Source organism: Oryctolagus cuniculus, chromosome 2, assembly GCF_964237555.1.
Source record: "Oryctolagus cuniculus chromosome 2, mOryCun1.1, whole genome shotgun sequence".
Taxonomy (NCBI): domain Eukaryota; kingdom Metazoa; phylum Chordata; class Mammalia; order Lagomorpha; family Leporidae; genus Oryctolagus; species Oryctolagus cuniculus.
The window spans coordinates 108,712,638-108,727,053 of NC_091433.1; the positions used below are offsets into that span (position 1 = coordinate 108,712,638).

Genomic DNA, 14,416 nt, shown 5'->3' on the forward strand with positions numbered 1-14,416 from the left:
GAATGTGGTTTCAAAGATGCTTTTTATATAAAAAGTTAAAGCTAAGATATAAAGGCAGTAATAGATAAATTGAACAAGGAAACAGAGGATCTAGAAACAGACCCCCCGACCAGTGCATGAAAAGTGGTCTCAGAGCAGAGCTGATAATGTAGATCCATGGAAGAATGGGATGCTTCTCAATAAAAAAAAAAAAACAAAAGAATAATTAATTAAGCAGAAAAATAAAATTAACTCTTACTGAAAACCAAATACAGAAACCAATCCAGGTATTTTTAAAAGACCAATAAAAATACACACTTTCAGAAGACAATATAGAGCATATTTCTTATATGTTTCTTAAATAAAAAAGTCAAAGGAAAATATCAGTTCAAGTACAATAACTTAGCAACAGGGATACATTTTGAGAGATGTATTGTTACATGATTTTGTTATTATGCAAGCATTACACATTATACTTAACCTACATTGTATAGCTGCTTTTTTTTAAGATTTATTTTATTTATTTTAGAGAGAGGGGTCTTCCATCTACTGGTTTACTCTCCAAATGGCTGCAAAGGCCAGAGCTGAGCTAGGCTGAAGCCAGGAACCAGGAGCTGCTTCTGGGTCTCCTACATGGGTGTAGGGCCCAAGGACTTGGGTCGTCCTCTGCTGCTTTCCCAGGCCACAGCAGGGAGCTGGATCTGAAGTGGAGCAGCTGGTGCTCAAACCGGTGCCCATATGGGATGCTAGAGCTGCAGGCTGGGTCTTTAACCCGCTGCACCAAAGCACTGGTCCCGATGGTGTAGCTGTTATACACCTAGGCTATATGGCATATACAAATATATATATATTCATAGCCTATCGATGTAGCCTATTGCTCCATGATGTAACCTGTTCCTGGGACTGTGATGAACAACACAAGATTACATCAAACACAAGAGAAAATAATGCAGTCAAGAAACATAGTAAATGCAGAATGTATGAGGCTGCCTCAAAATGAAACACATAGCTTATTGTTTTATAGTAAACTTTCCATAAGTAGAAAGAATGCATTCTAAAATATTGATTAAAAAGCATAGTATAAGGGATAGCATTGTGGTGCAGTGGGTTAAGCCGCCACCTGCAACCCTGCCAATCCTCATGGGCACTGGTTCAAGTCCCGGCTGTTCCACTTCCAGTCCAGCTTCCTGCTGATGTGCCTGGGAAAGTATCGGAAGGTGACCCAAGTCCTCGAGCCCCTACACCCACGTGGGAGACCCCAAAGAAGCTTCTGGCTTCTGACTTTGTCCTGGGCCAGCTAACCATTGTGGCCATCTGGGGAGTGAACCATTGGATGGAAGATTTTTTTTCTTCGTGTGTGTGTGTGTGTGTTGTATGTCTTTCTGTCTCCTCTTCTCTCAGTAACTCTGCCTTTCAAATTACTATATAAAAAAGAGATACTGTCATAAGATGATTAATCAAGAGATAGGAGATTAAATACATTTAAAGTTACAAATACTGGAGGCACTAAATGATAGAACTAATGCAAATTGTAAGAGGAGGGGAGGTGGTACTGTATCTCTTATCTTTTATATCAGAAAGCACCAGGTCGTGTCTAAAGCTGATACATCTAGAAAGAACAACATACATGTATCACTTAGAGGTAATAACTGAACGGCTAACAGTTAAAAACAAAAGCGACAAACTCATTATCTTTACTTTTTTTTTTACCATAAACATGAATTTCTTTTAATGTCATTATTAAGTTGTAGGGCAACTTGGAATATAATTCTCATTAAGTTGTAGAGCAAAATTTTCTTCTACAAGAGAATTCAGTGTGATACTTGTCTTCTTTCATTCCTTCTCAAAGTCTTTAAGCTATGTTGGAGCACTGTTGATGGGGACTGCGGTACTCCAGAAGTGCAGCCAATTTAGTGTTTAAAGGGCATGAATTAGATATTATTTATCTTTATATTCACCACCCCGAGTCCTCGTGCATTTATTGAAGCAGAAAGGGAGCTGTTGTAGTTTTCTTAAGTGGCCTATTGGAACCATCAAAGTGTTTCACACCTCAGACTGTGTATCCGGTCTCAGTGCTGAGTGTACTTGAACCTCTTGTCTCACTGCAGCATGGGATTCTGTGTTAGTGGCCGATCCATTGTCACACTGCAAATATACAAGGGTTCTTCCAGGTAAGTTCCTGGGAAATGCAATTAAAAAACAATGTTATTTCGGTGCCAAAAAAAAAAAGGAAAATGTGTGCATATGAGTGCAGTGCAAAAAGTTAATGAAACTGCACATTAGAAAAAAGTCTGCATGGATTTCAATGATTTTGTACCATATTTTAATTCCATTTCCCATGAGCTTTTTGAAATGCCCTTGTCTGTATATTTACAGAAACACGTATCCATCACAGAGAGAGTGTCCCTCTGGGACCCATTTTTTCCCTCTTCTTCTCTGCGTTCTCCTGTGCACAGTGACCACACTGTACCAGCACTATTCTATTAGTGGTCAGTGCAGGCCCCTGCACAGAGACCAGTCCATTGTGAAAATGGCTCAAGGACGAGATGGACCCAACCGGTGCTCTTTGGGGCTACTGAGAAATGTCTCTTGAGAACCCTGCTAAAAAAAAATCTCTTATTGAGAATTTTCTAGCTGACACTCATCATTTTCCCTTGGGTCTTGATAAAGAGACTGTGATTCTCAGTGGCTTATGCATTTCATCATTTCAAATGAATTTCAGAAATTGCATCACCTAAAATGTCAAGATATTGGGGAAAGTTTTGTGTTTTATTCTTCCTGAAGGACAAAAAAAAAAAAAAATCTTAAACTCTGTCTGAATCCCCGAACTTGCATTTCCCCAGAAAGACTGATTCGGTGTTGGCACCAAAACTGCTGAGAGCACCCTCTCCCAGACTGTTGGTAAATGTCCTGTGTGGCCCCTTGGCATCTTTCCGGTGTGCAAGAACCTGTGCTGTTTTCCCCGTTGCCACAACATGAGTGCTACTAAGAGCAGAGATAATCAGCCACAGCTTTGTCCCCATGCTGAGGCCAGCCCATACCTCCCGCAGCCCCCGGATCCCATGTGCAGTAAATCCTGGGTCCTCTCCACCTGTGGGTTATTTGACAGCGTTTTTGGTCAAGGTAAAATCTATTTCTTCAGGCATCCAAACAAGGTGTTTGTTTCTGTTATTGATTTCCTGTTTTCTGTTCTAAGTCGTTTGGAAGTGTTGTTGCCTGCGCCTGCTTAGCCTTCTGTTCTGCATTCTTGATTATAATGGTGTGTGATGTAACTACTGGCAGATTTAAACTGGGGAAGGTAACTGATTTCTGAAAAGCAAAGGAGAAAAAGTCCACGTCTGTTTAGTTTTGTCTTACCTAATGCACGTGTTATAACTCTGTTGTTCAGTGATACTACGACTGCTCAGTGGGGAAAAGATTCTGCAAAGAACTAAATTAGATTATCTTCCAGCATGGAAACCAGTGAGCTGGCCCTGAAGTGTCTCTTAAATGAGCACATCACAAAAAGACAAAATACAAGCAAATCTTCAGAAAGTTTATGGCAGCTGTGTACTATGAAAAAGCTATCTGTGGGCTTCATAGTTTGTGTGTTTTTTTTTTTGGCAAGAAAATGAATGTATTTTTTATTCCATTTCCATGAACTTAAAAAATATTATATAAAAATAAGAACTTTAGAGTAATTTATTAGCTTGTTGCCTTTGCTTCTGCTTCCTTGTGGTTGCTTGCCTCTTGGGGACCCAGCTGGTCAATGATTATCATCAAGGCAGTTTCAATGGATATTAGTGGCTTTTTTGGTTTTGCTGTAAACTCCCAGGCTTTTTGATCACGTGGCTGTCCCCCATGGTGGTTCTGGTACAGAATTACATCTTGGAGGTGTGTCTTCTTTGTAGGGAAGGAGAAGCAAAGATGCAGTTTGCTCTTGAGTTCAGTGTGGGAGGTATCTTTGGGGTACTTTCATCGTGTCATTTAAAGAGTCATGTCTGAACTTGGTGACCGCAAGCTAATGTCCATGGCTGGTGAAGGGGGCTTGGTACATGTTTCAGCCGGAGGATCTGAACCCAGAAGACTAGAAAGTTCTGGGAGATGTCCAGGGCTGGCCTGAAAGAGCCAAGCAGGTTGCCAACACCAGCTCCATTTTGTGCCATGCACAACCTTCTCTGAGGTCTAGGCAATGCCTATCACTGCACAACCATCAGCAGCTACAGCCAACATACTCTTTTTCTCAAAGATCCTCTTCTTTCCATCCTGAGCCTCCACAAAGTCAAAAGAAGCTCCTTACAAAACAAGGATGGGTGGTTGAAACCACCAGTGGCCAAGGATAGGAAATGCGTGGTTCCTATTGTAAGACAAGTTTAAAACTACAAAAGAGTGAGCTGGTTCCAGGCTCCCCTAACTAAAACCCATTCAGTCCTCCATCAATCCTCAATGGTTCTTTAACTGGCCTTTCAGATTGTGGTGGGCATTGGAATCTAATTTTTATTCCAGGCTCATGATCCCAGAGATGAGTTTCAAAGCATAAGTATAGTACACAAGTAGGAGGAAGATTTATCTTAAAGCAAGAGAGTGAATGTACATTCAGGTGAGAGAGGGCAGCCCCACATGGAGAGCGACGTTGTGAGTGGGTCAGAGGAGCCAGCACGGGAGGAGGCCAGAGAAGGACTCTTAAGTGAGGTCCAGGACCGAAAAGCAGAAGAGAGTTCTCATGGATGACAGTCACTTTTATGGGGTAGGGGGTGGTACCCTAATCGAACTCACAAGCAGGGTGGAATCTGGGCGGAGTCTAGTGTGTGTGAAGCTTCCTGAGACTTTCACAGCACCTCCACGTGGAGGTTAACTTCCAGGTGGCACCATGGCGTCTCTTCCTTCCTGCTCCTAGATGAAGCAGCGATAGCTTGGGAAGGTGGGCGTATTGGATTGACAGGTAAGGGAGTGAAGTTACAGTGCAGGGCTAGAGGCAGAAATTACTAGAAACATCTCCCTGCTCACCTGTTCCTACCTAACCTTCCTCCCTGGTTCCCCTACATCAGGAAGGTCAGGAAGGGGTTTTTACATCTTACTCTGGGTAATGTGTGAATCACAAAACCTGCCATGAGCTCTCCATGGGGTGTCATTCTTGGGGGATCTCATGACCAGTGGTACAGTTTCAGTGCTATGGAACAGTCTGTCATCCGGGCTGTCATTCAGCCTGACCCAGTCTGACTTGTGTTAGCAGAAGGGATCAAAGTTCAAAGTGCCTTGGCTGTAGCATACGAATGCATTCATTTCCTGAAATTTTCTGAAAATGAAGTGGAAGGAAAACAGCTTCTATCTGTTCAGATATTCATCTTCTGTCAAGGACTCTTCTCCAAGCCTCTGTTGGCAAATCGCTCCTAAGTACCTGCTCACAGATCTGTGCCTGGGCCGTTGGGTTGCAGAGAAGAAATTATTTTGCAAATCTGGGTTCTCAGACAATAAAACATGTTTTAAAAGCCTCCTGCTGCACACTCTTGAAAGATTGTTAATAGGAGCTTGGAAATATATTTAATCTCTCTTAAAACTTAAAGACTGTAAGACTCATGTGTCCCTGTTGTTTTTTTTTTTTTCCTGCTTCCTTTTGAAGAGAAAGGTGACGCGGAGCCAGAGAGTCCAGACAATGGCACGTCCAACACCTCGTAAGTCTCTTTGTGTCTCCGTCAGAGATGACGGTTCTTAAAGATGCCTTAGCAAATGAAACAGCCTGAGTATCTGGTAATAGTTATAATGGAAGGAAGCCTGGGTTCCCTTTTCTCATAGTTAGGTATTTTTAAATGCCTCTGGGTACAGATGCCTCCTGAGGCCTTCTTTTTTTTTTATGATATAACATAAAAAGAGGATTCTTAAAAATGTGAATGCTACTTTCTATAAAACAGGAAAGTACTGAGACATGAGGATATGTGCTGAGGGTGAAGGGGGTGTCCTTTAGAAGACTTTCAGCACTGTGCTAAGGACTTGTCACACATACTTGGTGGGGGGAGGGCACTCTATCCCACTTGAGATGCCTGCCATCTACAACCTAAACTCTCAGTTGCATGAAAAATATAATTGTAGTTATCTCTGGAATTGCAAGAACTTGTGGAGGTTTTTGAATTAAGCAGTCTTAAAAAAAATAAGAAGAGGTGATTATAAAAGCATGGGTTCCTTATCCTGTGTTTTATCTTTTCCCTGTCAATATTAAAGGAATCCAAGTATATTTTTAATGATTAATTTGATCCCAAACTGCTACACCAACATTTAAATAAAATAATTCACAAGCCATCAGACGACTTCGTTTTAGCTTCATCAGGGACAAGTATCACTTCTCAGGAGTAAGATGCGTTTCCTTAGTATAAGACAGAGTTGTAAATCTATTTAAATGTAGGTCATTGCTGCTCTTTCTAAACATTTGAAGTGCTGTTATTCCTTAGAAGCCCTCGTTTGTGATGTGATTGTCTTGTGTTGTCTGAGATTTGTTTCTTAATCTAGAAAGACCCCTAGGCTTACACAGGGTAACTATGGATTTCATTAGAAATGTGACTGTATGTTTGATTTTCATATTATCCTGGAAGTTCTAAATAGTTCCATTGTTTTGATGTCCGATGATATATTGAGTGTGACTGATCTTACGTGGTTGAAATATTACTAATTCTTAAATATTTTGTGCTGCAAAATATAGTGGGAAAGTGGTTTGAATGCCATCTGGAGGCGTTCTAGAGAACTGAGAGGGGCAGAATCATTTAAAAAATCCGTTCTTTTGAGTAATATTGGTATCGACAGTAAGGGCTGCCCCACATCCAAGTTCATGACTGCAAGAAGGAATTCAGGAGTGAGCTGGAGATTGTGAATATTGAACAGCAAGCATTGTATTGACAAAGCAGATACACACTCCACAGACAGAGCAGGGCCTTCTCGGAGGAGAGCGGTCCCATCTCTGAACTGTGTTTGATGTCACATGGATCATTGAATGGAAGGGAAGGTACATTTTAATAAAAGCGTGGTACATTCTAATAAGGAAGAATAATATTCATGATTTTGCTGGGAAGTAGATGGAAAGTTCCCAGAATCCAGCTACTGCCCATTTTCTCTCCTTGTGTGGTCAGTGTTTCCTTGTCATGGAGGCTGGTAGGTGTGTCATTTAGCATGCTAATGTATTACAAGAGAGCGTATGGTAAGTTCAGGAGTGGCCGTAGGAGCTATACTTACTTTCAGGAGGGCCAGGGGTAATGGGCTTACCCAGTTCTTAGAAGTGTCTTAGTGCAGTTTTTCTAGGGTTGTTCAGAACTGATTTTCCTTTTCTACCTTTCCTGGAGATGGTGGCCTCCAGGAAGAATGCGGTTTGTAAGTAATTCCTGAGGCCTTCGATCTTTGTTGAGCCATCTTAGCAGTGAAGGAAGGATCATTGGCACCCAGGAGAGTGAGTGGTAACCCAAAGCATGGGATAGTATATTTTAGTAAGAATGTAGCCACTTCTGTTGCCTTTTCTGTATGACTTGGGCAGGCTTCCACCTCCCAGTGAAGCTATCCATAAAGACAAGGGGGACCCAGAGCCTCCATCGGAGGGCATTTGAGTATAGTCCACTTCTCCATCTTCCCCTAGGTGAGAACTCTGACGTTGAATGGGTTCCATGAGACGATGACCTGGCTCATTCTGAAGGCGTCGTTCACAAGCCGTCGTTACTTCTTTTACAACTTGGAAAGGCCCTCTCCTATGAGCAACTGTGTCTCTAGTCTAGTCACGGGCTCTCTTCCCCCATGAGGGGCACTTTCCATTGTTATGTCAAAGGAGGAAAAAACTTCTCAGCCTGTTCTAACCATCCTCTGGCATCTGTTTTAAGTGGGGATCAAGGTGCCCGAGCCTCAATGGCTTGTAAGGCTGCCATTTTGGCGGCTCCATCAACTAGGCCATTTCTTTCAATGATCTGAATATCCCCTCCCTTTAAAGATTTAATTATTATTTGTTTGTTTATTTATTTGAGAAGCAGAGTGACAAAGGGAAGGGGAGAGAGAGAGAGAGAGAGAGAGAGAGCGAGCGAGCGAGAAAGAGAGAAAAAGAATCTTCCATCCACTGGTTCACACCCCAAATGGCCACAATAGCCAGGTCTTGGCCAAGCTGAAGCCAGGAGCCAGAAACTCCCTTCTGGTCCCCCAGTAGGTGGCAGGGGCCCAATTGCTTAGGCCATCATCTGCTGTCTTCCCAGGTACATTAGCAAGGAGCTTGATTGCATGCAGAGTATCTGGGATTCTAACCAGCACTCTAAGTATGGGATACCAACATCACAAGCAGCAGCTGAACCCACTGTGCCACAAAGCTAGCCCTGAATATCCCTTTTGATGCTCCCAGCAGTGAATTATCTTGAAGTCCTTGGACATTAATACTGCTTTTAATTTTAATGTGTCCTTATATTTAATTGGGGAACTCCTTGCCTTTTACACCCAGATGGCTGCATGGGCATGTAAGATAAGATTGAGAAAGCATATTTGGAGTGTGTGTGTATATGTATAAGTATAAGTATAAGTATATGTATATGTATATGTGTATATATATGTATACGTATATGTATATTCCCTTCCCAAGTAAGAACAGTAAGTTTAGCCTTTCAGGCAGAGGTATTGAGTGGCAGGGCTTTGCCTTTAGAACCTGCCATAGACTGATCATTGCAGATACTTTACATAAGTCACTCCTTCCATCATTAAGCTATTCCGCATCAGGATTAAATAATGATTCATCCTTTTATAGACCTGGCATAATAGAGTATTTTCCATAGTTTCTTTTTTTTTTTTTTTTTTTTTTTTTTTTTGACAGGCAGAGTGGACAGTGAGAGAGAGAGACAGAGAGAAAGGTCTTCCTTTGCCATTGGTTCACCCTCCAATGGCTGCCGCGGCCGGCACGCTGCGGCCGGCGCACCACGCTGATCCGATGGCAGGAGCCAGGTACTTCTCCTGGTGTCCCATGGGATGCAGGGCTCAAGCACTTGGGCCATCCTCCACTGCACTCCCTGGCCACAGCAGAGAGCTGGCCTGCAAGAGGGGCAACCGGGACAGAATCCTGTGCCCCGACCGGGACTAGAACCCAGTGTGCCAGCGCCACAAGGCGGAGGATTAGCCTAGTGAGCCGTGGCACCGGCCTTCCATAGTTTCTATGCAAGAGGGTATTAATTCTCTATCATCTGGCTCAGGCAAATGGGTGGCTGGATTTAAGATATGGCAGGTTGGGGCCAGTGCTGCGGCACAGCAGGTTAACACCCTGGCCTGAAGCGCTGGCATCCCATATGGGTGCCGGTTCAAGATCCAGCTGCTCCTCTTCTGATCCAGCTCTCTGCTCTGGCCTGGGAAAGCAGTAAAAGATGGCCCAAGTCCTTGGGCCCCTGCGCCCACTTGGGAGACCCAGGGGAGGCTCCTGGCTCCTGGCTTTGGATCGGCACAGCTCCGGCCATTGCGATCATCTGGGGAGTGAACCAGTGGATGGAGGACCTCTCTCTCTTTCTCTACCTCTGTAACTCTGTCTCTCAAATAAATAAAATAAAATCTTAAAAAAAAGATATGGCAGGTTTTGAGGATGACCTCAAGGGAGTGTAACAGCAAGGCTTTGCATCTTGAGTTAACCATGGATGATCTTTAGCTTTGAGGGCCCCCTCTGCTTGATGAGGAGTTGACCTCAAGTTAACTAGTTTGCCTCTTCAACCATTACAGCTCTAGCTGCTATAGCCCTTAGGCATCCTGGCCATCCTGCTACCACAGGGTCCAGTTGTCTAGAGAATCAAGTCACTAGCCAATGCATCTGACCCAGGTTCTGGGTAAGGATGCCTAGTGCTTATCTCTTCCCTTCCACCACAGCAAAGTGAGTGGCTCTTTTTAGCTGAGAGGTCTAGGATAGGGGCTGTTTTTAGCTTTTCCTTAAGTTCTCAGAATGGTCTCTGGAGTCCCCCAATCCATTTGAGGAGCTCCTGTTTGGATGCTCTGAGGGTCATATCCAAGGGCATGGCTATGAGTCCAAATGCAGGAGTCCAGATCTGATTGAATCCCACCATCCCCGGGAATGTCCTGGTTTGCAGTGGTGGGACTGCGAGAATTGCTTCCTTGCAGCTAATTGTCAAGGCCCATTTTCGTGGAGTAATTGAATGTCCTAGGTGCTTTACCTTTTGGGATGAGATGTGTGCTTTAGCAGGGGAAACCCTACATCCCTATTCTCGCAAGCCATTTAAGGCCTTCATAGCATTGTTATCAAAGTCCTCTTAAGTAGGGCTGCAAATATGATCCTCTACGTATTGTAAGTGGGTTCCCTGCTCTAAATATAACTGTCCTCATTCTTCAGCCAGGGCATTTCCAAACAAATGAGGGCTGTCCACGTACATTACTGGACAGTTTGTGTGTCGTGATGAGTCCGTTTAAAGGCAAATAAATACTGGGATATTGGATGCAGTGGCACACAGAAGAATGCATCTTCTAGATCTAGAACTGAACCATTTGGCTGCTGCGGGTGTCTGGGTGAGCTAGTGCGAAGATTAGAAACTGTCAGGTGTATGAGGATTGTAGCCTCATTTATCATGCTTAGATACTCTACACACCTGCATGCCCCCTTTTGTTTCTTTATGGATAGGTTAGGTGAGTTACAGGGAGCTTGACAAGGCCTTAGAAAATCAAAGGCACTTGGAGACTGTGGGTTGTGGTCCTGTTTGGCTTCAAACTGGATAGGATTTTTCTTTTGCAGGGATGTGAGGTGGAGCCTTGAGTCTTATGTTGACAGCTGGATATTCTTTGTCCCTCTGGGGTTGTTAGTGTCCCTAACTGTGTTCGAGACCCAGGAAAAGATGCATCCTGGAATAAGTGACCCCTCCTGCATCTCATCTATAAGAGTCAGCAGAAGAGGACTAGGGTACCTTGTTGACTCCATGGATCTCTCCCCAGGAGTGATACTAGACATTCTGGCATTCCAAGGAAATTATGAGAAAATGGCAAATCTCCCCTTGCACAGCGTAAGTGGGGAATAATCATTGACTTCCCGTCTACTCCGGTAATGGTGTAGGGGTGAGAGGTCAAGGGTCCAGAGTGGTTGACTGTGACAGAGTAAGTGACTTTTGTGTCTTATAAAAACTCATTTATCTTACTGGCCATGTCAGGGGTTACCTAACACTCCTCAGCAGAGATAGTCAAGTGTTCCTTGGGAACCAGAGGGGGTCTTGGGCCCCTTCAGTCCTTGGCGGTCTCAGCCATCATGATGCAGGCTGCTCTGGGCCCCCTTTGGGACCCCAGGAAGTGGCAGTCCCAGGTGCCTTCCTGTCAGCACGTAGGGCAAGGCCCAGGTGACTCCCCTCTTCTCCACTGCCAGGGACAGTGAAAGTGACAACATAAGGTATCAGTGGACTCAAACTCGATGGGTAAGAATTATCCGGTGTGCAAAACACGGAACATGAAGATTTTAAAATAATGTATCATCACTTAAATGATATCTAAAATATTTAAAATAATGAATATAACACATCAAAAGTATAATGTCAAGCATTCTAATATATATGCAGTGAAATACCAAAAAGGAGAGAAGAGAGAAAATAGGCCAGAAAAAAACATTTGAAGAAATAATAGCAAAAAACTTCTTGAACTTTGCGACAGTATTTTTTTCAAAGATTTATTTTATTTGGCATTATATGTGCACGTGCCTGTGTGTGTGTTTGTGTGTCAGAGAGAGAGAGAGAGAGATCTGAACTTGCTGGTTCACATCCCCAAATGACTACAATACGTGAGGTGGGGACCAGGTTGAGGTCAGGAGTCAGGAACACCATCCTGGTCTCCCACGTGGATGGCAGGAATCTGAGTACCTAAGTCCATCATCTGTTGTCTTCCAGGCACATTAGCAGGAAGGCAGATCAAAAGCATGGAGTAACCAGATCTCAAACCAGGCACTCCAGTACAGGAGGTGTGTGTCCCAAGTGGTAACTCATTGTGCCACAACACCTGCCTTCGGTGACAGTGTTAACTTAAAGACTCAGAAAGCTCAGCAGGGTAATTATAAATAAAACCACACCCTGCAACATAGCAGAAAACTAAAAAAATGGCATTTTATATACAGGGGAACAGTGATGAAATTAATATACAAGTAATGATACAAGAATTCCCATCACAAATATGGAGATAATACAAGGCAAAAACACTTCAAGGTGCATAAATTCTAAATTAAGCAAAAAATCCTTCAAAACTATAGGTAAAAAAAAAAAGACATTTTTGGGAACATAAAATCTGATAATTCATTTGCAGTAGATTTGCACTGTAATAAGTGGTGAAGCAAATTTGCCAGGCTGAAGGGCAGTAATATCAGAAGGAAGTTCAGACCTACAAAAAGAAAATATTTTTAGGAAATGATTAATATATAGAAATTGGTTTATTTTTTGAAGCTTTATTTCTTTGAAAGAGGGAGAGAGGGGGAGAGACAGGGAGGGGCAGGGAGAGGGAGGGAGGAAGAGAGAGAGAGCGAGCTTCTATCTGCTGATTTACTCCTCAGATCACCACAGTGACTGGGCTGGGACCAGCAGAGTTGGATCAGAAGCAGAGCAGCCAGGACTCAAATAGGTGTCCCGATATGGGATGCCAGCATTACAGATGGCTGCTTACCCCTCTGTGATTAGTAGTGAGCAGTTATTTACATAAAATATTGTTAAGGAACAGCATTGTGGTGTAGTGGGTTCAGCTGCTGCCTGCAACACCAGCATCCAATATGGGTACCTGTTTGAGTTCCAGCTGCTCTGCTTCTGATCCAGCTCCCCACTAATGTGCCTGGGAAAGCAATGGAGGATGGCCCAAATGCTTGGGCTCCTGCACCCACATGGAAGAACTAATTCCAATTCTTTTCAAACTATTCAAAACAGTTGAAAGGGAGAAAATCCTCCCAAACTCTGTCTATAGACCAGCATCACCTTAATTACAGAAACAGAAAAATACACCACAAAGAAAGGGAACTATAGACCAATATCCCTGAAGAACATCAATACAAAATATCCTCAACAAAATACTAGCGAATGAAATCCAACAACTCATCAGAAAAGTCATTCATCCAGACTAAGTGGGATTTATCCCTGGTATGCAGGGATGGTTCAACATATATAAATCTATAAATGTGATACATCACATTAACAAATGAAGAATAAAAGCCATACGATTATCTCAATAGATGCAGAGAAAACATTTGATAAAATACAACATCCTTTCTTGACAAAAACCTTGAACAAATTAGATATAGAAGGAACATTCTTCAACACAATTGAGGCAATATATGACAAACCCACAGCCAGCATAATATTAAATGGGGAGAAGTTGGAAGCATCTCCACTAAGATCCAGAACAAGACAAGGATGTCCTCTTTCACCATTACTATTCAGTATAGTTCCGGAAGTTTTAGCCAGAGACATTAGGCAAAAAGAAATCAAATGGATACAAATGGGAAAGGAGGAAGTCAAATTATCCCTGTTTGCAAATGACATGATCCTATATATAGGGAAACCAAAAGACTCCATGAAGAGACTATTGAAACTCGTAAGAGTTTGTTAAAGTTGCAGGATATAAAATCAACACACATAAATCAATATATTGTTTGTATATATAAACAATGCCATGACTGAGAAAGAACTTGTAAGATCAGTATCACTATAGCTACAAAAAATTTAAATACCTTGAAATAAATTTAATCCAGGATGTGAAAGATCTCTACAGTGAAAATTGCGAAGCATTAAAGAAAAAAATAGAAGAAAGCACAAATAAATGGAAAAATCTTCTGTATTCATGGATTGGAAGAATTAGTGTCATCAAAATGTCCATACTACCAAAAGCACTGTACAGATTCAATGCTATCCCAATGAAAATATCAAGGATGTTCTTTTCAGATCTAGAAAAAAAAATGCCTCTAAAATTCACATGGAAACACAAGAGAACTCAAATAGCTAAAGCAATCTTAAACAACAAAAACAAAGCCAGAGGCATCACAATATCAGATTTCTTTTTTGTCTTTTTTTTTGTGTGTGTGTGACAGGCAAAGTTAGACAGTGAGAGAGAGAGAGACAGAGAGAAAGGTGTTCCTTCTGTTGGTTCACCCCCCAAATGGCCACTATGGCTGGCACACTGTGCTGATCTAAAGCCAGGAGCTAGGTGTTTCCTTCTGGTCTCCCATGCAGGCGCAGGTTCTAAGCACTTGGGCCATCCTCTACTGCCTTCCCAGGCCACAGCAGAGAGCTGGACTGGAAGAGGAGCAACTGGGACAGAATCCGGCACCCCAACCTGGACTAGAACCCGGGGTGCCGGTGCCTCAGGCAGAGGATTAGCCTAGTGAGCCATGGCACCAGCTACAATACCAGATTTCAAAATATACTACAGGGCAGTTATAATCAAAACAGTCTGATACTCACAAAAATAGACATGTAGACCAATGGACCAGAATAGAAACTCCAGAAATTAATCTACA

General features: G+C 42.7%; 1 protein-coding gene across 5 annotated transcripts in view; it reads left to right on the plus strand.

Annotated features, from left to right (window-relative positions):
- Positions 1-14,416, plus strand: part of AFF3 (ALF transcription elongation factor 3) — a 598,192-nt gene that overhangs the window by 404,909 nt on the left and 178,867 nt on the right. For all 5 annotated transcript variants that reach the window (XM_051842640.2, XM_051842639.2, XM_051842642.2 and 2 more), the window contains one exon: positions 5,579-5,630. In XM_051842640.2, the coding sequence (XP_051698600.2) occupies positions 5,579-5,630 (52 nt within the window). The remainder of the gene's footprint in view (positions 1-5,578; positions 5,631-14,416) is intronic.